The sequence below is a fragment of the Lynx canadensis genome, chromosome D1 (assembly GCF_007474595.2).
Source record: "Lynx canadensis isolate LIC74 chromosome D1, mLynCan4.pri.v2, whole genome shotgun sequence".
In the NCBI taxonomy this organism is placed as follows: domain Eukaryota; kingdom Metazoa; phylum Chordata; class Mammalia; order Carnivora; family Felidae; genus Lynx; species Lynx canadensis.
Genome location: NC_044312.2, coordinates 108360131 through 108385013, shown reverse-complemented (window position 1 = coordinate 108385013; position 24883 = coordinate 108360131). Strand labels below are relative to the sequence as shown.

The 24883-nt window shown below is 59.3% G+C and overlaps 1 protein-coding gene across 3 annotated transcripts; it reads left to right on the top strand.

Moving 5' to 3' along the window:
* The first annotated feature begins 4240 nt into the window (after positions 1–4240).
* On the top strand, positions 4241–24265 carry ATG2A (autophagy related 2A). 3 transcript variants are annotated; one of them, XM_030332026.1, is made up of 41 exons: positions 4241–4489; positions 6652–6814; positions 6909–7061; positions 7220–7322; positions 7740–7875; positions 8025–8123; positions 8417–8513; positions 8602–8766; positions 8870–9010; positions 9556–9793; positions 9877–10021; positions 10118–10210; positions 10667–10825; positions 10927–11170; positions 11499–11595; positions 11725–11884; positions 12539–12681; positions 12766–12905; positions 13011–13171; positions 13604–13754; positions 13848–14041; positions 14145–14225; positions 14460–14566; positions 14656–14748; positions 16281–16351; positions 16566–16642; positions 17161–17325; positions 17488–17614; positions 17703–17917; positions 18455–18663; positions 18938–19073; positions 20306–20512; positions 20708–20809; positions 20894–20978; positions 21068–21200; positions 21287–21359; positions 21552–21634; positions 21895–22016; positions 22164–22318; positions 23354–23506; positions 23587–24265. In XM_030332026.1, exons 1-41 carry the CDS (start codon positions 4319–4321, stop codon positions 23821–23823), a joined length of 5784 nt encoding a protein of 1927 aa, XP_030187886.1. In that variant the 5' UTR covers positions 4241–4318; the 3' UTR covers positions 23824–24265. The 3 variants fall into 3 exon arrangements, with proteins under 3 accessions (XP_030187886.1, XP_030187884.1, XP_030187887.1); XM_030332024.1 differs by having other exon boundaries at positions 4242–4489; positions 17161–17331; XM_030332027.1 differs by lacking the exon at positions 4241–4489 and adding an exon at positions 4573–5967 and having other exon boundaries at positions 17161–17331.
* Positions 24266–24883: the final 618 nt, after the last annotated feature.

Genomic DNA, 24883 nt, shown 5'->3' with positions numbered 1-24883 from the left:
ATGGGGTACAGGGCTGTATGACTTGAGAGCTGGCCAGCAATCCCTTGCTCAGAAATCTTCAGCAGGCCTTATCCACCTGACCCTTGGTGTCCTCGTCTGTCAAATGGAAACCCATAATTTCCTCCTTGCCCACCTCCCAGGCTCAGGAAGTGAAGCCTTGTCCCACATCCCTGCAGAAAAAAACTGGGGGACAACAGGCCCACGGAGCCTTCTACAGCCAAGTGAGGACCCCCACGCCCAGAGAAGAGAAGTGCTTTGCCCAAGGTCACGGAGTCTGTCATCAAAAGCTGGAACCACAGACCTCCCAGCCTGAGTCAAGAGGGCACCACCTCCAGCCTCCCATCCTTGGCTCCCTGGGCTAGGACCCTGAACTCTGAGGGTCTCCAGGCCAGAATGACTGTGGAGGGTTTATACTTTATATAAAGGGTATTATGCTCCATTTGAGGATATTGGGGATTGAATGGTGGAAGAGGTAAGACTTCTTACAAGACGTGACATTTGAATTGGGTCTCAAAATAGATACAGTGTCACCTGGAGGTTATGGGGTGAACATTATATTTATTTATTTATTTATTTATTTATTTTTAATTTTTTAAAAATGTTTATTCATTTTTGAGAGAGAGAGAGAGCGTGAGTGGGGGAGGAGCAGACACACACACACACACACACACACACACACACACACACACACAGAATCTGAAGCAGGCTCCAGGCTCTGAGCTGTCAGCACAGAGCCCGATGTGGGGCTCAAACTCACGAACCGTGAGATCATGACCTGAGCCAAAGTCTGTTGCTTAACCAACTGAGCCACCCAGGAGCCCCAACATTATCATTTTTTAAATCATCATTATTGAGATACCACTCACATACTATACAATTCACCCATTTTGGTATTGTTTAATGCGTATAGAGTTGCAGTTTTGCAAGTTTGCAGTTTTCAGTTTTGCAAGACAATGAATATCTTTAACACTACTGTATGCTCAGAAATGGCTAAGGTAGTAAAATTTGTTATGTGCATTTTACCACAGATCAGACAAAATGCCAAATCCAAGCCCTCCACCGTGGACCCAGTCAAAGGCACAGCCCCCAGGCTATCTTCCATGATCCCATCTACACCTATCAAGACCCCATTGAGGGATTTCCCTGAGGGATTTCTTCTGGGTGGACCATCCCTGGGAAAGGGAGAGCCTCAACCCCAGGGACCCTGAGGCCTACAGCACCCAGTTTGCCTGATGAGTTTCTACCTAATCTAATATGGAGAAGTCCCCAAGGGGTCCCACAAATCCTGACCCTCTCCCTTTTCTCTCTGTGGAGAGGAACCGTGCCCTGGATCTTCATCCCAGGAATACCCCTGTGAGGCCCCGTCCTGAGAGAACACCATCCTCTTTACTCTGTTCTCTCTCTCTTTACTCTGTATTATTTATTCTCTCATTCAGCTCCTACTCCAAGGCCTGGGTCAGGTTGCGGAATGACTACATCTTTGGAGTTGGTCTTCTGTGGATCTCATGGCACGTTGCAGGAGGCAGCATGAAAGACCTTTGTGCCCTTCTAAGTCCTAGTTATTCCTCTGCTGTGGCACAGACACTGTGCTGTGGCACAGACTTGAGTGCAGCCTCCCTGGAGGGAAGCTGGCCTAAGAAACAGCCACCCAGACTGAGGGCCTAGATGCTGGGAATGGTTCTGTGTCCCCAACCTTTCCACGTGATGCACCCTGTTCCCACAGCAGGGGAATAGTTGCCTCTCCAAGTCTGGACTTCAGAACTTTTCCTAGACTCCAGTATACACCCTTCCGCTCCCACTGCCTTTGGGAGAAGTGATGCTTGTTCATTCACTTGCTCCACAGGCACTTACACACAAGGCCTCAGTTTTCCTCTCCTGTAAAATGGGGATATTAATAGTACCTACCACCAAGGACATAGTGAAGAACAGATGAAGTAATGCATATAAAGTGACAAGCCCAGGGCCCAGGACATCACACAGGCTCAATTCATGGTGTCTATCATTTTAATTATTTAATTTTTTAATTTTTTTTTTTAATTTTTTTTTCAAGGTTTTTTATTTATTTTTGGGACAGAGCGAGACAGAGCATGAACGGGGGAGGGGCAGAGAGAGAGGGAGACACAGAATCAGAAACAGGCTCCAGGCTCCGAGCCATCAGCCCAGAGCCCGACGCGGGGCTCGAACTCACGGACCGCGAGATCGTGACCTGGCTGAAGTTGGACGCTTAACCGACTGTGCCACCCAGGCACCCCATTATTTAATTTTTTAAAAAATCTTAATTTATTTTTGAGAGAGAGAGACAGAGTGCAAGCCAGGGAGGAACAGAGAGAGAGGGAGACACAGAATCCGAAGCAGGCTCTGGGCTCCAGGCTGTCGGCATAGAGCCCGAGACAGGGCTCAAACTCACAGACATCGAGATCATGCCCTGAGCCAAAGTCGGACACCCAATCGACTGAGCCACCCAGGCGCCCCTATCATTTTAATTATTAAAAAAATGTTTTTAACGTTTATTTATTACTTTGAGAGAGAGAGAGACTGCACGCTAGGGAGCCTGCATGAGTGAGCAGGGGAGGGGCAGAGAGAGAGAGTAAGACACAGAATTCGAAGCAGGCTCCAGGCTCTGAGCTGTCAGCACAGAGCTTGATGTGGGGCTCCAATGCAGGGCTCGAACTCACAGACCTTGAGATCCTGACCTGGGCCGAAGTTGGTTGGACGTTTAACTGACTGAGCCACCCAGGCACCCCTCTCGTTTTAATTATTATTAATTTAATAAATGTTGGATGAACATAACACTGCCCCTGGCCTATTATGGGAGAAAGGTTAATCTCTTGATTCATTCCACATTTTCCTATTAATCTGCCTTGAATGGAACCTTCCCAGTACTTCCCAAAATTACCTAGGAGGCTGTTCCTTAGTCCCTTCCAGGTAAATGGACTGTACCACCTACCACCCCAACTCCAGGTTACCGGGGATAAAACAGGCTCTTGGAAGAACAGTGACTTGCCTGAGGCCACACAGAGCTGGGACTGGAATCCAGGCCCCTGGCTCTCAGGTCAGGGTGGTTGCCCTTGCTTCAGGCTGCCTTTATTAGATTGCAGTAGAGTCCCCCTCCCTAGTAAGGCTAAAATAGAATTATAATTACCTGTAGGTATCCTTTAAATCACCTATGATGTCAGAGGGCTTGGGTGGCCAACCCTGTAGAATAAGAGTTGGCAAAGTTTCTGTAAATGGCCACGAAACAATTATTTGGGGCAACAGCTCCCCACCTTCCAACAAACAGCCCCAGACAGTACTTAATCGAGCGTGGTTGTGTTCCACTAAAACTTTATGGATACTCACATGTGAATTTCATGACATTATCATGTGTCATGCAGTCTTATTCTTCTTTTGATTTTTTCCAACTATTTAAAAATGTAAAAAAAATTAAAATTAAAACTAAAAAATGTAAAAACCATTCTTAGCTCACTGGCTGTACAAAAACAAGACCCCTGCTCAAGGGATTAAGTCCATCTGTTATTAATTTTAGGTTAGGGATAAGAAAAACTAATTTTTTCCCCCCAGAGAGGAGCTGGAGGCTTGACCAAATGCGGAGAGAAGGGAGGGTCGGTAAATCTCCTGCCCAGCATTCCAGGTAAGGGGCGGGGGTGGGGGGGGTGGGGGGGGGACTTCCTCGGTGATGGACTTAAGAGTATTTATAAATCGGTTTTCTTATCTGTAAAATGGTTTTCTTATCTTTCAAATCTCCACCTAAGAAGGTCTTGAGGGTTGAATGAGATAAAAGATGGTGAAGCGTTTTGTAAAATGCAAATGCTTACTCACTTAATTGTTTCTTTGACGCGCGCTGGGGCTCTCACACAGACTTTATTCCTCTGGGAAGCTTAAGTTTGATGGGACACTGTCCCTTTAAATCCTGCCTAACTACCTCAAGTACTTGGAAGAGTCGGCACATGCGCATTCCTCTGCGGGGCTGGTACCTCCTGCAACAGCCTTCCCAGAGCCGGTAGATGGGAGGTTAAAGGTCCTCCCACCGAGAATTTTTACGCAAGCGTAAATCAGGATTAGGAGCCCTGTGTCGTGCGGAGAGCCCAGTCCCTTTTTCGTGCTCGAAGACTCCGCCCCCCGCGGCCAATCAGCAAGCCTCGCCCTTTACAACGGCGAATGGCATTGAGCGTGGGGGGCGTGGCTGAGGGTCCGGGGGGCGCGGCCTGGCGCTGAGAGAAGCGGCGGGGAGAGCCGGGGGCTCTAGTGAACAGCGAAGCCCGACAGGCATCGCCGGCGGGTGGCGAGCGCCGGCGGCCCGGGCCCGACGGTCTCCGAGATGTCACGATGGCTGTGGCCATGGTCGAACTGTGTAAAAGAGCGGGTATGCCGCTACTTGCTGCACCACTACTTGGGTCACTTCTTCCAGGAGCACCTCAGCCTGGACCAGCTCAGCCTCGATTTGTACAAGGGCAGCGTTGCCCTGCGGGATATCCACTTGGAGATCTGGGTGAGGAACCAGGCCCGAGCTCGCGAAAGGGGGCGGGGGGCGCCGCAACGACCTAAGGATTCTGACTGGAGGGTGGGCTGGGGACCGGGCATACGGCGTGGAGAGGCCATGGGAGTCAGGCCCTTTCCAGGAGACTGATCGCTTCCAGAGCCAGAAGCTGGGTAGGACTGGGTCCCTGCCTCCCCAGTAGGAGAAACTGAGGCTGGGGAGGGGGATGTCACTTGTCTGAAGAATGCCAGAATAAGCACATCGAGTTTGGGGCCTGAGTTGGGAAGCGTGGTTCTCAGGGGCTAAGGAGAAGGTGAGGAGGGAGCGGAGGAACTAGGGGACTCTAATAGGACCGGGCCAGGGCAGTGAGAGAGTTGGGGCCTTGCAGCTGGTCAGGGAAAGCTGGTAGGGGTCCGGAGTCCTGCCGAGAGCACCTGTGGGAAAGGTGCTCTGACCTCCTGACCCTAAGATCCTGGGCCAAGTGGGTGGGGTTCCCGCCTCCGGACGTGGATGTCAACAACCGCGTCAGCGCCGGTGTTGATCAACACCTCGTGTGACTGGCGACTGCCGCCCCTGCCTACTTCCTGCTTTGGGGAGAGTGGGATGGACCCAGTAGCGTTTGGGGAGGGGCTTGGGAGTTAGCATCCGTCCCCACCTGCCAGAGAGTCCCTGAGGAAAAATGGAGAGGTTTGGCTTCAAGCCGGGAGGAGGCCAAGGGAGATGCTGGGGAGGCGGGAGGAAGAAGGTCTGGGTCAGAGGCCTGAGGCTGGGGGCGGTGAGAGGCAGTGACTCACAACTCAGCTGAACTGGGAAGTTGCAAAGAAGCCACCAATTAGAGGCATCAGCCCAGGGCTGGCACTGGGTCAGCCCTCCAGTCCAGAGCCGCAGGGGTGGGCATGGGGCAGGGGCTTCTCAGTTTTCTGGCTGGGCCGACAGAGTGCCTGGCCTAAATGCAATGTGGGGCAGGAAGAGCTGAGCTTTAGGGGTAGGCAGGCCTCCCTGGGCAAATGTAAGGTAAGGGGAAACTCCTGAGCCCAGAGCTGGGGACACTTCCCGATAGCTTCTTGCCTGTGAATCCTAGTGGAGGAGGCCTTTTCTGACCTCTGACTTCAGCCTCTTAGGCTGGCCTGAAGGAAATGGCCAAGACCTCTAGGCTGCCTCTTCCTACTTCCAGTCCCAGAAAACACTCCCACCCTGCCCAGCCCTGCCCTGCCCTCTTGGTGGAGATTGAAATGGCTCCTAGCTAGGATGCTTTCTGGGCTGGCCTCAGGAGTTGTCCCTTGGAAAGCAGGTGCTTTCCCCATAGCCAGCCCCTCCTCCGAGCTGCTCTGCCTGCCGCTCCTGCCTTGAAGACCCCAGAAGAAGCTGAGTGCCTGGGGATCCTGGGATGGGGTGAGGAGAGAGACTTCAGTCACAGTCCTCACCCCACCCTGAGTGGTTAAACTAGGCCCTTCTCTCTAGGCTTCAGTTTCCCATCTATGGATCTCTGGGTAAGGAATTTCAACTTGACCTCTATGAGTCTTCTAGTTCTGCCATGTGTTTGTTTACTCACGGATCCAACAAGCGTTACTGGGATCCTCTCTGGGTGGTACCACACACTCCCTGGGGTCACGTGAAGCAGGCAGGTGAGTTCCTGCCTTCAAGAAGCTCCCAGACTGGCAACGGTGCTATTTCCCCATTTGTAACCAGGGGTTCTCAGCCTCATACCTCAGAGAGGTACAGCTACACCAAATGTTTGAAGTTGGGCAGGGGTCCCCTCCGGCTCAGCTCGGCCCTCTGCCAGCCTCTCGTGTACACTCCCCTTGAACTCCACACTGATCCAGAGAGAACATGGGTGCTGCTGCACTCTGCTGTGCCTTTGCACGTGCTGTTCCCGTGCCTGGAACATACCACCTTCCATCCCCTCTGCCTGGCTTCCTCCTTCTCATCCTTCAGCTCCCCCTCCTCTGGTTTAAAGGATGGACCACGTTTGGATGGGCCAAGAGTAGGGATCAGCTAGAGCGATAGTAGAAGTTTATAGGTAGCACAGGGGCAGTGGGTGGGGGGTAGGGAGGGGGCAGGGAGAGCCAGGGAGCTCTCGAAGGTCGCAGCAGCCCACCAGGAGTGCTGCAGCCAGGGAGACCGCCACATTTGGAGGTTTCCCTGAGCCGGATCTGTCCCTTCCCTGCTCCCAGTCTGTGAACGAAGTGCTGGAGTCCATAGAATCACCCTTGGAGCTGGTGGAAGGCTTTGTGGGCTCTATCGAGGTGGCCGTGCCTTGGGCTGCGCTGCTCACCGACCACTGCACCGTGCGTGTGTCAGGACTCCAGCTCACTCTGCAGCCCCGCCGGGCCCCAGGTGAGGGTTGGGCAAGGCTAGGGGCAGGGGGCTGGGGAGCAAGTGGTAGGAGTAGGCCTGGGCACCTCTTCTGAGACCCTCTGCCTACTCACAGGGCCAGGGGCTGCTGACTCACAGAGCTGGGCCTCATGCATGACCACGAGCCTACAGCTGGCTCAGGAGTGCCTTCGGGATGGGCTGCCCGAGCCCTCTGAGCCACCACAGCCCCTGGAGGGACTGGAAATGTTTGCCCAGACCATTGAGACTGGTAAGTAGGCCTCCCATGGCCACCCTGCTCCCTGTCCCCCTGTAGCCCACAAAACAGGGGCCCTAGACAGTGGGATGGCCACTCTGCTGCCCCAGTGGGGAAACTCTGCCTGCTCCCTTGCGGCTCTACCTGGCCTGAGACCCCTTTCCGCCCCTCAGTGCTACGAAGGATCAAGGTGACCTTCCTGGACACTGTGGTGAGGGTGGAACACTCACCAGGTGATGGGGAGCATGGCGTGGCGGTGGAAGTCCACGTGCAGAGGTAGGGGCATGCCAAGCGGGGTAGTCTGGTGTGAAGAGGAGGGGGAGTGAGGGGCTGCTGCATGGCCTTGGCGGTGCCCCTGCCCCTAACCCCAGCCTGGGCTCCTGAGAGGTAGCAGGGCGAATTTTGGGTGGTCCTGGTGGTGGCTGTGGTGGTGGGAGGACCATATCGTGAGCCTGGAATGGGGCCCGATGGCCAGGGTGATACAGGCCCAGAGTGGCTGGGGCCCTAAGGAGCAGGTTACACACCAGGGTCTGAGGAAGAAGGGCTGGCCATGGAGGTCCAGGATGGCCTGGCTCTGGTGGGGAAGCTCTGCTGTCCAGACTCTGACCCCAGACCCCTAAAACAAAGTGCTGTGTTCGGAGAGGGGCGCCAGCCTGAGGTGGCTGGGGCAAGGGCTCATCCTCCACTCCCCAGACTGGAGTACTGTGACGAGGCAGTGCGGGACCCAAGCCAGGCCCCCCCAGTGGACGTGCACCAGCCCCCCGCCTTCCTGCACAAGCTGTTGCAGCTGGCGGGGGTCCGCCTACACTTCGAGGAGCTCCCCCCACAGGTGGGCTGACTCTGATCCCCACAGTTTCTTTCTCCTTCTAATCCCTGTCTTCTCTCCCATCTGCCCCCGCTGACCGTCCCCCCATTCCTTCTGACCATCTCTGACCTCATATGTTCAACCCGTTCCCTCCTGTATCCTCTTGCCTCCAGGAGGAACCCCCGAAACCCCCCTTGCAGATTGGCAGCTGCTCAGGGTATATGGAGTTGACAATGAAATTGAAGCAGAATGAGGCCTTCCCAGGCCCCAAGGTGGGTCCCAAGCCCCTGTGGAGGATGGAATGTGCTCCATTTCAGAATACTCCTCAGCAGTGCAAAGCAGGGTCATTGAGTGGGGGAAGTTACTGCCTTCTTAGCAATTAGAGAAACAGGCTCAGTGGTCAAGTTGTGGCTGGGGTTCCAGAACTAGCTGGTGACAGCTTAGCCTGGCAACTGACATCCTACATCCTCTGGGTGAGGGCAGGTGAGTGGTGGCTGTCAGAAAGAGGGCCTAGGTGGCCGATGTAGGCTCCATGGTTGTCTCCTCTGGCCCCTTCTGGCCCCAGCTGGAGGTGTCTGGACAGCTGGGCTCCCTGCACCTGCTTCTGACCCCTCGGCAGCTCCAGCGGCTTCAAGAACTGTTCAGTGCCATGAGCCTTGCAGGTGAGGCCTCTGGGCGCTCCAGGGGAATGGATGCCTAGGGAGGGGCCAGCCAGGCCGGGCTGACAGAAACAACTGTCCTCCTCCTTAGACCCCGAGGGCCTGGTGGACAAGCTGAACAAGAGCCGCCCGCTAGGTGCCGAAGACCTGTGGCTGATTGAGCAGGACCTGAATGAGCAGCTTCGGGCAGGGGCTGTGGCTGAGCCCCTCAGCCCAGAACCCCTTGCCAGCCCTCTTGTCAACCTGGACAACACTGGTGGGTGTGGGGTCACACTTGGCATTTGTCTGGGCAGCGAGAATGGGTGCAGGAGTGGGGACCAAGTGTGGCTTTCCCTAACCTCCCCTGTCCTGGCCCACAGACCTCTTCTTCTCCATGGCGGGCCTCACAAGCAGTGTGGCCTCAGCCCTCTCCGAGCTCTCCCTCTCCGATGTAGACCTAGGATCTTCTGTGCACAGTGACATGGCCCCCCGCCGGCTGTCTGCTCATGCCCACCCAACTGGTGAGTGCTCCTGGGGCAAGAACAGCTGGAAGAGGCCTCAGTGCCCCTGTGATGTCACGTGGGTGCAGGAGGCCTCCACTGATGCTTAGCCGTCCGCGTGGGTGACGTGGTTCCCTGGGGATGCTCGGGAGGCTGGTGACACAATAGATAGAGGGCTAGGTGTCAGAGTCAGTGATCTTGGGCAAAGCATTTAAATTCTTGGAGACTCCGTTTCCCCTTCCATAGAAAGGGTGTAATAAGATCTAACCTTGCCGAGCTATACGTATTGACCGGTGTTTGTTGAGAGATCATGTGTGTCAGGCGCTGGACTGAGTGCCTTGCCACCTCTAGTCCTTCCAGCTCCTTGAGAGGGTTGAATTGAGCGTGGGCTCAGTTTCTGGCATGATGAGGCTCTGTGTCGCCCCTGCCCGGCCAGGCCCCGTGCCAGAGTCATAGTCCATCTGGGCCAGGGCTTCTCCCAGCCCCTGGCCCAGCATCTGACCATCACTTTACCTGGGGTGCCTGTGAGCTCTGGGAAGTCCCTGGTAAAACCTCTCTCCTCTCAGGCAAGACGGCCCCCACACCCCTCCCGGACACCCTGCGCCCTGACTCGCTGCTAAAGATGACCCTGGGGGGCATGACCCTGACCTTGCTTCAGACATCTGCCCCATCTTCTGGACCACCTGACCTCAGTACCCACTTTTTTTCGGAGTTTGATGCCACCAAGGATGGGCCCTTCGGCTCCCGTGACTTCCACCATCTCCGACCGCGCTTCCAGAGGGCCTGTCCCTGTAGCCACGTCCGGTACAAGCCTGAGGCAGGGGCCCAAGGAGAGACTCCCCGAGCCCCCCGAGCCCAACCTCTGATGCCCAGCTTCTTCCTCGCAGGCTAACGGGCACAGCTGTGCAGCTGTCCTGGGAGCTGCGGACAGGCAGGGGCCGGCGGACTACCAGCACACAGGTGCACTTTGGGCAGCTCGAGGTGCTGGAGTGTCTGTGGCCCAGGGGCGCTTTCGAGCCTGAGTACACGGAGGTGAGGGCCGAGAGCGAGTGTGGATGTGGGGGGGCCCGCAGGTTCAGGTGGATCTGGAGGCCCCGCCTGACTCTTGCCTCCTGTGTCCCATCCCAGATCCTGAGCTTCCCCGGCAGCCTGGGTTCCCAGGCCTCAGCTCGGCCCTGTGCCCACCTGCGTCATACGCAGACTCTACGCCGTGTGTCCAAGGTAACCCCCCCAACCCGTGCCTAAGGGCCCTTGGCTGTTTCCGTGGTACCTTGACCCCACCCCATCCCCCGTCCTCCCCTGGTGGCCGCCTGCTCCCACCCTCCAGCCCCCTTGCCTGTGCTCCAGCTAGGGCACACCTCCCCATCTGGGAGCCCTTGAAGACGACGTCTGGGCCCTACACATGTATCCTTTGGCCTGGTTGCCCCTTCCCTGGCTCATCTTGGCAACCCCTGCCCGTTTTGAATATTGGATGGCTTATATTAAACAAACATGGTCCTCTTTGTCAGGCAATGTGGTGAGGGTCTCCCTCTCCCTTCCTAGCTTTGTCCCCTGTGCAAGCTTTTCTCCACACCAGCCAGGCGGCCTCTGCATTTTGTTTTTGCTCAAGGGGGTCCCTTCCCATCCTGCCCTCACCTACCCCACAGCCCTCGCTGACCTGAACACCTTCACCCTCAGAGCCGACCCCGGCGCCCAGCCGCCTGCCATTGCCACTCAGAACTGGCCCTGGACCTAGCTGACTTCCAGGCAGATGTGGAGCTGGGGGCCCTGGACCGGCTTGCTGCCCTGCTGCGCCTGGCCACCATACCCCCTCCCGAACCACCTGCTGGCCTCCTGGTAAGATACCCAGCTGGGGCAGGGGGCCGGCACGGACCCTCTAGCTCACAGCCATAGTGCTGGGGCCTCTGGCAGCTCTGATCACCCCCCTCGTCCTGCAGACGGAACCCCCACCAGCTGCCGAGCAGCAGACAGTGGTGCGGTTGTCAGCACCCCAGGCCACGCTGCGGCTGCGCTTCCCCATTGCTGACCTGCGGCCCGAGCGGGACCCCTGGGCAGGCCGAGCTGTGCGGGCTGAGCAGCTGCGGCTGGAGCTGAGTGAGCCCCAGTTCCGGTCAGAGTTGAGCAGTGGTCCTGGTCCGCCCATCCCCACCCGCCTGGAGCTTACCTGCTCCGACCTGCACGGTGAGAGCCCCCAGAGGACAATACCCAGGGCAGGGCCTCAGGCCTCTGGGAGAGGGGGGCCCAGGGCTACGGAAGGGACTGAGACACAGTTGGGATGGACTGGGGCCCAAGGTCTCACCAGCTCTGTGAGATGCCAGCATTACCTGTCTTCAGGCTCCTCTGAGAGTGTGCAGAGTGGACCCTTCATCACTGGACTGCTGCCGGCCATGGGTGTGAGGGAGGGCGCAGGCACCACGATGGAGGCTCCGGGCCCCCACTAACCCCACCTGACATTGGGGAAGAAATGGGGAAAGGCAGCAATGACAACCCCTCCTCTTCATCCTCGCAGGCACCTACGAAGACGGAGAGAAGCCACCCATCCCCTGCCTGCGGGTCTCCAAAGCCCTGGATCCCAAGAGCCCTGGGCACAAATACTTCCTGCCCCAGTAAGTGGGGGCTCAAAGGGCAGACAGGAGAGGAGTGCTTTGCTCCTGAGGGCAGCAGGAAGCTGGAGGGGGCGGGGACCAGGGGCTGAGGGAGACTTGCAGCCCGGTGACAGGCCTGTGCTCTGGCAGGGTGGTGGTGACCCTGAACCCCCAGCTCAGCAGTGCACAGTGGGAGGTGACCCCCGAGAAGGGAGAGGAGCTGGAGCTGTCGGCTGAGAGTCCATGTGAGCTGCGGGAACCTGAGCCCTCGCCATTTTCCTCCAAGAGGACCATGTACGAGACAGAGGAGGTGAGGCCCCGTAAACCCAAGGGAGCCACTTGGTGGCTGTGGGCCGGGAGGACAGGATCACTTAGGGCACCAGGTGACGTGACCCAGCACCGGCAAGAGTGGCATCGCTTCCATCGTCTTTGATCAGTGGGGAATCCGAAGCACCCCAGCTCATGGGGCCTAAGGGTGAGGACACTGGTGGGGGCAGGTCCTTCACTGGGGAGATCAGGACCTTGTCTCTCGGCAGGGACCTCGGGATCCTTTTCTCTGAAGGTGATGAGATTTGAGTGAGACAGTTGAGGGCCTGGTCTCTGGGCTAAAGTGGGTTTGAATCCAGGCTCTGCCACTCTAGCTTTGTCATCTTAGAACTGGTCTAATCTCTTAGAGACTTATACTCAGATGAGTTTCCTTATCTTGAAAGTGGGTGCAATGACCTGTGTCGTAGGCCTATCATGAGGATAAAGGAGTTAACATATATGAGGTCCTCCAAGCAGATTTGGCATGCTGCCAGCGCTTCTCTGAGATGGCTGTCCTACCTCCCAGCAGAGAAGGGCTCCCATCAGTGCATGAGAATGAATAAATGATAGGAAGTCAGCGTGCAGACCAGAGTCTGATTCCCGAGCCAGCGGCAGACCCTGACATCTCTCAGATGCCTTTCCCCACTCCCCTGACTAGATGGTGATTCCCGGAGACCCCGAGGAGATGAAAACCTTCCAGAGCCGGGCCCTGGCACTATCACGCTGCAGCCTTGAAGTGGTCCTGCCCAGTGCCCACATCTTCCTGCCCAGCAAGGAGGCCTATGAGAGCCTCTATAACAGGTGGTGACTCAGGCGAGTAGGGGGAGTATGGGGAGGGGCCGGGCTGGGCCACCCTCACTGCTGCTGTCCGTCCACTTGTCTCAGGATCAACAACGACCTACTCATGTGGGAGCCTGCGGACCTGCTTCCCACCCCTGACCCCACTGCTCATCCCCCTGGCTTCCCCGGCCCCTCAGGCTGCTGGCATGCCAACTTCAAGATGTGCAAATCGGCCTTCAAGCTGGGTAGGAGGGATGCCCTGGCACGGATCTCAAGGTCCCCAGAGCTGGGTAGGGCTGGGGCAGCCCTCCCAGGTCTCCTTCCCACTTGGCTCTTTGATCTCACCCCAGACTCTGACTCGGATGAGGAGGATGCCCACTTCTTCTCGGTAGGGGCATCAGGCGCCCCCCAGCCCCCTGCCCCTGAGTCCCCAGGTCCTCGCTCCCAGAGTACCTTCTCTACACTGGTGACGGTGCTGAAAGGTCGGATCACAGCCCTTTGTGAGACCAAGGTGAGGGCAGCCCTGGGGAGGTGAGCCCCCCTGACTCCAGAGCTCCCCACCCACCACTGGCAGGAGAGCAAGACCTGTCTGAGCAGTTGGGGAATCTGGGGGAAAAAGCCCCAGTGGGGCCGAGAGTGGCCCATCCAGCTAGCAGCACCCACCCATGACCCACCTATCCCATCACACCCCATTAGCGCCGGTTGTATGCAAGGTGCTATGCTAGGGGTCCAGATGGGTGCTGTCTCGTGCTGGATGGCGGGGAGGGCAGGGATGACTCCCCTTCTGGCAAAACGGGCAAGTGTTGCTCCAGATCTTTAGCAGAATCTGGGTAGAGCTGGGGCTGGTCCTAGGCGGGCTGGGGCTCCAGGGCCCCCTCCCCTGCCAAGGGCCTAGGGGCTACTGAGTGCCCTGGAGGGGCCAAGCCACGTGCTCTGTCTGCAGGATGAGGTTGGGAGGAGGCTAGAGACCTCACACGGGGAACTGGTGTTGGATGTGGAGCAAGGCACCATCTTCAGTGTCTCCCAGTACCGAGGCCAGCCAGGACTCGGCTACTTCTGCCTGGAAGCCGAGAAGGCGAAGCTCTATCACCGAGGTATGAGGGGAGGGGGCTTTCAGGAGGGACTGGGCCCCGGGTGGAGGGGACGGCCAGCCAGCTCAGCAGGGGGCTCACCGGGTGCCTCCCCAGCGGCTGTGGCTGACCGCCTGCTGCCCAGTCGCCTGGAGCCGCCCAGCTTTGCTCCTCCGGCCCAGCTGGCCCCAGCCATCTACCCGTCAGAGGAAGGTGTGACCGAGCGGGGAGCCTCAGGCCACACGGGCCGGGGCCCCCACATGCTGTCCACTGCTGTGCGCATCCACCTGGACCCCCACAAGAACGTCAAGGTACAATAGTGCCCGCTCCCGGTCCACCCGCTTGGCTGGGACGACTGCCTCTCTGGTGCCTGGCGGGCTGGGCCCCACCATGCTGACTGTGCCCCACCTCCAGGAGTTCCTGGTAACCCTGAGGCTCCACAGAGCCACCCTGCGCCACTTCATGGCCTTACCGGAGCAGAGTTGGCACTCCCAGGTGAGTGAGAGTGGTACAGGCAGGCAGGTCTCTGGACCAGCGGGGAGGCCAGTGTGAGGGGTCTGGGCTGGGCCAGAGCTGACTTCCAGGCGAAGCCCCTGGGCAAGGGGTATGGTGGCAGCTGACAGGTGACGGGCAGCAGGTGGGGAGCCGTGCTGGGGTGGTGGGGGTGGGGGTTGCTTAGAGGAAGGAAGAGGCCCCTTGTCCTCACAACTCCTGTCCTGGTCCCCAAAGCTGTTGGAGTTCTTAGATGTGCTTGATGACCCAGTGCTGGGTTACCTGCCCCCAACGGTCATTACTGTCCTACACACTCACCTGTTCTCCTGCGCCGTGGACTACAGGTACCCAGGCTGGGTGGGCCAAGAGCCAGGGGCGGGGGCGCAGGCTCTCATGTGTCAGGAGCCTACTCTAGCCCACGTGTGACCCCCAGGCCCCTCTACCTCCCTGTGCGCGTCCTTGTCACCGCTGAGACCTTCACGCTCTCCAGCAACATCATCATGGACACCTCCACCTTCCTACTCAGGTATGCGCCACCCCCACCCAGCTCACTTTCCATCCCACTCCAAACTGGGCTGCAGCTGCTACTCCCCTGGGTCCTGCCTTTCTGCTGTGTGTCCTCGGGCCGGTCTTTGAGCCTTTCTGTACATTAGGGTGATGATCCCTCCCTCGGGAATGAGAATTGGTTCCGCCTTCCCGGAGGACAATTGAACCTCTGAATCAGAGCCTTAAAAGCATTTGTGCTCTCTAACTTGACAGTCTCACTTAGGTGGTTGTCCTAAGGATCTATAAGAAAAACAGGTGGAATGTGATGTCTCTGGAGTATAGCTCAAAACAGTTCAGGGGCACCTGGGTGGCTTAGTCGGTGAAGCATCCTACTCTTGATATCAGCTCAGGTATCGATCTCAGGGTTGTGAGTTCAAGCCTTGCATTAGGCTCCATGCTGGGTGTGAAGCCTACTTCACAATAAAGAAATAAAACAGTTGAAACCTAGAAATAATCTAAAGACCCCCAGATTATAACCTGAGTCAGTAAACATGGGTTACCCAGCTATTGAAGTCAAGTCAAAGAATGACCTTGAAAAATATGGAAAATCCCTTAATGCAGCATGGACTGAAAAAACCTACGTCAAGGCTTATGAGGGGTTATGTGTGTCCGTGTCTGTGGCTTCACAGAAAGGATGAAAGAAATGTATAGGCGCTTTTCTCAGAATTTGGGATCAGGGAATGTGAATAGAGATCATTTCTTTTTTCTTTCCACATTTTGAGATGTCTCAAAGGAGGTTGTGCTATGTTGCCATTAAAATAACTTATTTTGGGGGGCGCCTGGGTGGCGCAGTCGGTTAAGCGTCCGACTTCAGCCAGGTCACGATCTCGCGGTCCGTGAGTTCGAGCCCCGCGTCAGGCTCTGGGCTGATGGCTCGGAGCCTGGAGCCTGTTTCCAATTCTGTGTCTTCCTCTCTCTCTGCCCCTCCCCTGTTCATGCTTTGTCTCTCTCTGTCCCAAAAATAAATAAACGTTGAAAAAAAAAAAATTAAAAAAAAAAAAATAACTTATTTTGGGGCACCTGGGTGGCTCAGTTGGTTAAGCATCTGACTCTTGATCTCAGCTCAGGTCTTCATCTCAGGGTCAGGAATTCAAGTCCTGCATCAGGCTCCACACTGGGTATGGAGCCTACGCAAATAAGAATAAAATAAGAACATATTTTGAAAGAACAATGAATGTCGGGGGGGGGGGGGGGGGGGGCGCAGGACACGTCCCTCCCGGGGCCACTGTGAGGTGAGGGGGAGGTGCAGGAAGTACTTGGAGAGCCCTAAGTGCCATGTGACCTAAGCAAGCTTGTGCTATTTCGGGCCTTCGGCTCAGGAGACAGGCCCAGTCTCCCCATGGTACAGACAAGAACACTGAGGCCGAAGAGGACCCAGCGCTGGCTTCTTGTGGGCGTGGGACCCCCTGTGGGTGCCCCCTTGCCCATCTCTAGGAGCCCCACCCCTGTGGCTCCCATGGAGCTGCAGTCTGCAGCGGCTCCTGGGCCCTTCTCAGCCCTGTTCCCCACCAGGTTCATCCTCGATGACTCGGCCTTATACCTGTCCGACAAGTGTGAGGTGGAGACCCCGGATCTGCAGCGAGGTGGGCAGGGCCTGGACGGGGCTCCCTCCCCTCTGAGGGACCCCAGCCCCCGGCCACACCCAGAGCAGCCAGATGTCCTCCCCTAGCTGCTAGCTGGGCCCTTAGCACGCACGCCAGGGCTGCACTCGGATGAGCCCCACGTTCTCCCCTGTGGGGGTGGGCCAGGCGCTGGGTGTGAAGAAGCAACTGGAACTTCTCTTACTTTCTGCTTCAGATTACGTCTGTGTCTTGGATGTCGACCTCTTGGAGCTTGTGATTAAAACCTGGAAGGGGAGCACCGAGGGCAAACTGGTGAGTGTTGCCCGGGGTGGCCCGGAGCCAGAGCAGTCGCAAAGGCCGATCACCGTTTCCCTTGCGGCCGTCTCTTCCCTTCTGCTACCTGGGCCTGGGCTGGGGTTATGGTCACTGCCTGCCCTTCAGTGCCGGGCTCTGTTTATTGGCCCTCCCGGAAAGGGCCAGGCCCACCGTGCGTGTCTCAAATTGGGAACCCCACCACCAGAAGGCAGCTGTAGCCAGAGCAAAAAAAAAGGCCTTGAGAGTCAGACGGCGTTTGTGGAGCCCCATTTCCTCATCTGTAAAATGGAGATAATCGGCCCCACCTCCCCAGCTTGAGGCGAGGGATTGAGGACGGACACGGGGACATTGGCAAGCCGGGAGCACCCCTGCTGCCTTGGGTGGCCCCGAGCGAAGCCCCTTTTAGTCTCGGGCTCAGTTTGCTCAGTGGGGTTGCCGGGCAGCAGGCTGTATGGAGGGATGGACCCTGGGCAGGTGGGGTGTGGAGCCTGGGCTGACGGCGCCCCGCCCCCCAGAGCCAGCCGCTGTTCGAACTGCGCTGCTCCAACAACGTGGTGCACGTGCACAGCTGCGCGGACTCCTGCGCCCTGCTGGTGAACCTGCTCCAGTACGTAATGAATGAGGGCGACCTACACCCCCCTCCCCGGCCCCCCAGCCCCACGGAGATCGCCGGCCAGAAGGTACAGGTGAGGCCTGGCCCTGCAGGCCACTAGAACTCTGCCAGGCCCCTGCCCCTGCCCCTGCCCCTGCCGTGGCCCCCTTGGGGTGGGGTGCTGGCTTCGGAGGAGCAGGCGTACGTCCTTCCCGTCATTCATTCATCCCTCCTCCCCTGCCTGGCCCAGCTCTCCGAGAGCCCTGCCTCCCTGCCCTCCTGCCCCCCAGTGGAGACAGCCCTGATCAACCAGCGGGACCTGGCCGACGCCCTCTTGGACACCGAGCGCAGCTTGCGGGAGCTGACCCAGCCTTCAGGTGGGATGGGAGTGCTTTGGGGCCGGGGGACGCAATCAGGCGCCCAAATCAGGCATCACACCCCCCAAACTGGACTCTCTCTCCACAGGTGGCCCCCTCCCTCAGGCCTCGCCCGTGTCAGTCTACCTGTTCCCTGGTGAGCGGAGTGGGGCCCAGCCCCACTCGCCCCCTGTTGTGACCCCTACTGGCAGCTTGGGGTCCTGCTCAGAGGCCAAAGAAGATGCAAAGGAAGAGGAGGGAGATGGAGACACTCTGGACAGTGACGAGTTCTGCATCCTTGACGCTCCTGGTCTGGGCATCCCGGTGTGTTGGTGGGGAAGGCTGGGCAGGGCCGGGAACTGGTGGGAGAGAGTGGCTCCCTTTAGCGTGCTTCTAGAGCTCCCGGGAAGGCTGGGTCTGTGGCAGGGCTGGGGGCGGTGGGGTGGTGGTGGTCTCTGGCTCTGGGCTCTGAAGGATTTTTCCAGAGGAAGAAAGAATGGCATCCAGGACAGAGGGATGGGACATAGGACATCAAGAAGAGGGAGGGCGATTAGCAAGAAGGGGGTGGAAAACCATTTGGCTGTAAAGGTACGGATCTGCTGGCCCCCAGGAGCCAATGTGAATGTCATGTGTAAGCAAGACCCAGGGCCCAGAGAGACAGGCCTGGCATGAACAAGGGGCACTTAGCCCCCACCCGGGAAAGAGCACTCTGACACAGCTTCTGGGGATGGTGGCCCAGGGGAGTCATCTTTTGTCCAAAACAGGGAGGGAAATGTGAGGATGGGGACGAAATCGCGAGAGGGTGGTCTGGACTGAGGAAAGTATCTGTGCACACGTGTTCACTTGGCCTTCTCCCTGTAGCCCCGAGATGGGGAGCCCGTGGTGACACAGCTGCATCCGGGCCCCATCATCGTGCAGGACGGGTACTTCTCACGGCCGCTGGGCAGCACAGACCTGCTCCGGGCACCTGCCCACTTCCCTGTGCCCAGCAGCCGTGTGGTGCTACGTGAGGTCTCCCTCGTCTGGCACCTCTATGGAGGCCGAGACTTTGGCCCCCACCCTGGCCACAGGTGAGAAGGATGGGTGTAGGTGGCAGCTATGGCCATGGGGCCCACCCACTTAGGAGATGGGGCCCGGGCTGGGGTTCAGCTCTGACCTTCAGCCACTGATAACCTTGAGCAGGATCCTTGCCTCGGTGGCCTCCGTTCTTCCTTCCTTGCCCTGCACCCACCTCCCAGGGCTGAGCTGGAGAGTGTCTTCCGTCCCTGGCTGAAGGGCCCACTCAGGGGAAGGGGCAAGGGAAGGGTTCCCCTGAGTCCATTTGTCCCCTCTCCGTCTTTCCAGGGCAAGAGGCGGCTTCATGAGCTCCAGGGGCTCCCCTTCTCGCTGCTCTGGCCCCAACCGGCCCCAGAACTCTTGGCGGACGCAGGGGGGCAGTGGGAGGCAGCACCATGTCCTCATGGAGATCCAGCTCAGCAAGGTGAGCTGGGGGCAGAGTGCAGAAAGCCGCCGGGGTGGGGGACAGGGCAGGCTATCCCGTCCCTGCCCCTCAGCCAGCCCTTCGTGGCAACTTACCTCAGGGTCCCCCATCACGCACCGAGTCACCGAGCGGCTGCCGTGCCGCACACTACGTGCTGTTCTAGATGTTGGGTGTCGCGACGGGCAAAGCAGACAGCACCCCTCCCTTCCTGTCACTTGTGTGGTAGTGAACGGAGCCACGGATCTGTATGGTGTGGAACGTGGTGAACGTTTGGGGAAGGTGAACCAGGGAGGGGCACGGGGAGCGCTGGGGAGGGGGGCCAGCCATGTTCTCAAGAAGGTGCAGTTTGCACGAAGCCCTGAGGAAGGGAGCAGGAAGAGGTTTTCAGGCAGAGAGCACGGCACGAAGGCTGCCAGCCAGGAGCCTCCCTGGTGTGTCCAGAGCGGCAAGGAGGCCAGCAGGCTGCGGCCGGGCAGGGAGGAGGGCGGTGGAGGCCGTGCGTCCAGCTGGCAACCAGGCTCGCAGGCCCCACAGACCACGGGACGGCTTGGGTGTTTACTAGAGTAAGGCGCCCTCAGCAGGACACAGTGGCTGCACGGGGTGGCCGCTGTAGAGCCCATGATGATGGTCAGATTCTGGAGAAATTTTGCTGGGGAAGAACAAGTTGGGTGGGTGGCCAGGCTAACCTGAGAGATTGTGCAGGTAGAGGTGCCGCCCATTGAGTGAGCACACGGGGCTGTCGCGGGGCTGGCACATCGGGAGCAAGGGTGGAGGGCAGGCTTTGGAGGGCGAGGCCAGGGCGCAAGGTGAGCAGGCGTGTGCTTTATGAAGAGCCCTGTCGTGTGGAGAAGGGGCTGGGGGCACCACCAGGAGGGGCTGTCCAGGGGAGAGGGGACAGCAGTTCCAAGATGAGCTGGAGGCGGTGGACAGGACACAAGTGCGGAGGGACTGGAGAGATGTTCTAAGGAAGCAAGCCTGATGGCCTCGGTGACGGAGAGGTGGGGGCGCAGTGTGGGCACTTGGTGACAGACAGGTGACACTTAGGCGACAGGAAGGGAACGGGAGCAAGTAGATTCAGGGGAGGAGTTCAGTATAAGAGGAGTTTGAAATGCCTGTGGGACAGCGACAGGGAGGCAGCCAGGTGGGGGGCTGAGGGGGGTGCTGGGGGCAAGAAGGGTGGCTGAGAGACAGGGGCCCTGCCTGCGTGGCTCAGGCCTCCACCCACCCCTCAGGTAAGCTTCCAGCACGAGGTGTACCCAGCGGAGCCGGCCCCCGGCCCCGCGGCCCCCGGCCAGGAGCTAGAGGAGCGGCCACTGTCCCGCCAGGTGTTCATTGTCCAGGAGCTTGAGGTCCGAGACCGGCTCGCCTCCTCCCAGATCAACAAGTTCCTGTACCTGCACACGAGTGAGCGGATGCCACGTCGCGCCCACTCCAACATGGTACAGGCCACCCCCGCCGTCCACGCTGGGCAGAGCCGAGTGCGCACGCCCGCGCCGGCCTGTTTGGGAGAATGCTAGGGCTCGGGCGGGCTCAGCTGCGGCGACAGCATGCGCCGATGCGAGGCCAGCTGGGCACGGGGTGGGGGCAGGGACCCGAGGCCCCGCGGGCACCCAGAGCTTGCCCTCTGCCCCCAGCTCACCATCAAAGCGCTGCACGTGGCCCCCACGACCAACCTGGGTGGGCCCGAGTGCTGTCTCCGTGTCTCGCTGATGCCCCTGCGGCTCAACGTGGACCAGGTGAGGAGGTCGGATGGGGGTAGAGCTGGAGGTGAGCCCCGCTGCCTCCGGGCCTGGGCGCCTGACCTGCACCTTCCCCTGCAGGATGCCCTGCTCTTCCTCAAGGACTTCTTCACCAGCCTGGCGGCTGGCATCAATCCTATGGTTTCGGTGGAGACGTCCACTGAGGGTGAGAGGCTAAGCTGGGAGGGGAGGGTCCGGGCCTCCCACCTCCCGGCCATCCCCAGGCCCATCCCCAATCTGTGCCCCCCACCCTAGCTCGCCCTGAGACCCGAGTCCAGCCCAGCAGCCTCCAGGAAGGCCAGGCTGAGGACACAGAGACGCCTGGCTCCCGGGAGACCACAGGCAGTGGACACCGCTCCTCTGCCGAGCAGCAGCCTATCTACTTCAGGTGGGGCTGCAGGCTGGGGGGTCCCAGCCCAGGCCGCAGAGGGCCGGGTCAGTGACCAAAGGCCCCTCTCCCCGTTCCCCACCCAGGGAGTTCCGCTTCACGTCTGAGGTGCCTATCTGGTTAGATTACCATGGCAAGCACGTCACCATGGACCAGGTGGTAAGTAGGGCTGTCAGGCAGGCTGGCTGTGTGGGCCCATCCCTCTCGTCCCCATTCTGCCCAGGTGTGGCCTAGGGGGCCAGGGCTTGCATCCAGGTGACATCGCTGCTGAGTCGGCCTTCAGAGGCTGCTGTGGGCTGGGCAGGCCCCTGTGCTCAATCGCATAAACCCCAATCCCTTCTCCGTCCCCAGGGCACTTTCGCTGGCCTCCTCATTGGCCTGGCCCAGCTCAACTGCTCTGAGCTGAAGCTGAAGCGGCTTTGTTGCCGACACGGGTGAGCCCTTCTTGCCCTGCAGCACCGCTAGCCTCTCTCCAAGGTCCTCTAGCTTCCCTCTGCTCTGTTTCTGACTGGTTGTGTGGCCTTGGCCAACTCATCACCCCTCTGGGCCTTCAGTTTCACTCTGTATAATGGGGACCGTCATCCTCCACAATCCTCCCGGGGGGGTGCTAGAGAGAGCATTGGGGTACCTCAGTTCCTGGTCCCATGACCCCTCAATGTGTGGCTCTACCTCTCCTCTCCTCTCCCCTTCCCAGGCTCCTGGGTGTGGACAAGGTGCTAGGCTATGCTCTCAATGAGTGGCTGCAGGACATCCGCAAGAACCAGCTTCCTGGCCTGCTGGGGGGCGTAGGCCCCATGCACTCAGTTGTCCAGCTCTGTGAGTGGCTGACTATCGGGGCTCTGGAAACTGCTCTTACTCTTGGGCAGCCTAGAAGCTGCCTCAGGGATAGGTAGAGGAGGTCTGAAGTCAGGGCTTGTGTGGGCAGCGCAGCCCTGAGCTCCTCTGACAACCCTGTCCCTGCAGTCCAAGGGTTCCGGGACCTGCTCTGGCTGCCCATCGAGCAGTACAGAAAGGATGGGCGCCTCATGCGGGGGCTGCAGCGGGGGGCTGCCTCTTTTGGCTCCTCCACGGCTTCCGCCGCCCTGGAACTCAGCAACCGGCTGGTGCAGGCTATCCAGGTGAGTGGGCACACGGTTCCAGGCCAAGTAGGGCAGGGAGGGTGCTCCACAGCACCTGACCCATCCCCAGATTTCTACTGAGGATAGTCTTGGGTGTGTGGTCTCATGAGACACAGTCATGGATGAGAGAGGCCCAGTGACCAACTTGGGGCCCACACAACTCCCATGCTGGAGGGTGAGTGCCCTCCAGGCTCTACAGCCCACTGGTGTCTGTTCGTGGCCACCTCTTGAACAGCAGGGCAGGGGGTGTGACTCTGTTTACAGACGGAAAATCTGAGGCACAGACCGGCCCTCACTCATTCAGGCCCTGCATTTTGCTAGGCCCAGACAGATCCCAGGGACACCAGGGCATTGTCCTGTGAGCAGCTGTAGGTCAGTGCCGTGAACTCTGGTAGGGGGACTAGGATGGACACGCCCTTGTGGGGGAGCTCAGTGCTCTCTGGGATCTGCAAGCCCAGCCCCCTGCAGGCAGGGGGCAAGATCTCTAGAGAGGAGGCAGGTCCCTCTGGAAGGATTAGCAGGTCCCAGAGAGGCCCCAGAGGCACAGGTGAAGAGACTGGGTGAGAAGTGAGGGGGCAAAAGGAACAGAGGAGCCAGCTCCGGAAGGCAGAGGGGACTCGGTGGGGGTGAGCAGGGGGGAAGCCAGTGCTCTGCCAGAGCTGCCTCTGCAGCGGACAGGGCAGGGCAAGGTGCAGGGTAGGGGAGACGGCGCACTCGTCTCAAGAAAGCTGCCTGTGTGGCACCTCACAAATGGGGCAAGGGCACACAGATGGTTTGGGGTCCAGAGGACGTTGGGCGAATCCCCTCAGGAGGCATGTGCCCACCTGAAGCCCCTTGACCTGAGTCGTGGAAGCATCAGCAGGGCCCCAGGAGCAGCACCATAAAGCACAGCTATGGAGGGAGACAAGAGTGCGGCGGCTCCCTGGGCTGGCCAAGGGTCTGGCACGGTCCTCTGGGGCTGGCTCGGGGGCCTCGGGGCTGGACGTGTGTGCCCCGGCCAGGTGTCCTCATCCGGTGCCCTCCGTGTTCCTCTAGGCCACAGCTGAGACGGTGTATGACATCCTGTCCCCTGCGGCACCCATCCCCCGCTCCCTGCAGGACAAGCGCTCCGTCAGGAGGCTACGAAAGGGCCACCAGCCCGCCGACCTCCGGGAGGGTGTGGCCAAGGCCTATGACACAGTTCGAGAGGTGACGAGGCCCCGTCCCCCCTCCCAGCCCCACAGCCGCCTCCCCACCCAAACCCCTGCGCTGACCTCCCACTTCCACAGGGCATCCTGGACACGGCTCAGACCATCTGTGATGTGGCATCCCGGGGCCACGAGCAGAAGGGGCTGACGGGCGCCGTGGGGGGCGTGATCCGCCAGCTGCCCCCAACTGTGGTGAAGCCCCTCATTCTAGCCACAGAAGCCACGTCCAGCCTGCTCGGGGGGATGCGAAACCAGATCCTTCCCGACGCACATAAGGACCACGCTCTCAAGTGGCGTTCGGATGAAGGCCAGGACTGAGCGCCGGGCGCCCAGGACCCAGGGGCACTGCTGCCCGCCTCGCGCAGCCAGCCCCAGTGGCATCTTGGTCCCTGCGCCTCCCCAGATCTTCGGCCCACAGCTGGGCGGGCCCTCGGGGGAAGGGCCTGGAAGGACCCTGCCTGGCCCACCCTGCCAACCGCTGTGAGAATGAGGCCTCCCTGCCTGGGGCCTCGGCCCTGTCTCTGCACTTTTCCTCTGGGGAGAAAGGACGCTGCCTCCACTACTACCTGGGCCCACACTGCCGCCTTGTCCCAGAATAGGAGGCATTTGGACCCTCAGACCCCAGCCCCACTCGGCCAAGTATCTTTCTATGTCTGGGGGGAGGTGGGGAACAGACCCTGTGTGGTTCAATGTATTTTTAAGCTCCTTGAGCGCGTGGGTCAGTGTCTGCATGAAGTGGAATAAACTGCCCACCGCGAGCCCCCTTGTCCCGTGTACCTGTGCTGCCCCAGCCTCAGCCTTGACCTTGGCTCTCACTCAGATCCCCACCTCTGTACCCAGCACCTCCCATGTCACCACCAGGGGTCACCACACCTGCCCAGCAGGTTCAAACTGGCCCCCAGCTACCTGCCCACCCCTGCACCCCTTCCCCTGCCTGCCCTGCCTCCGCCCTGGGCTCCTCGCCACTCGGCCCCACTTCTGCTGTGGCAGGAGCGGAGGGGGCAGGAGGAAGGCTTGGAGCCCGCCTCACCCGACCATGTTTCTTGGCTCTATCCCTGCAAGAGCCCAGGATCCAGCCTTACCTGGGGCCAGGTATTAGGGGACAGCTGGGAGGACACTGGCCTGCAAAGGGTAGGGCTGTGGGGTGCCCCCCGGAGATGCAGACCCTGAGCATGTGGCCTGAGGCTACGCCCTTGGTCTCTGAGCCTCAGGTGCCTCCTGGTAATCCCTGCCTGGGGACCAGGAGGGTCAGTCAAGGCCATACCTGGAAGGCTGGGCCCTCTGGAGGCCGCTCCTGCGTCCCTAGCAAAAGGCTGTTCAGGTGACTGGAGCCTCTGCCCTGGGGTCCCAGTTCCAGGGCACTAGACAGGGAAGGACA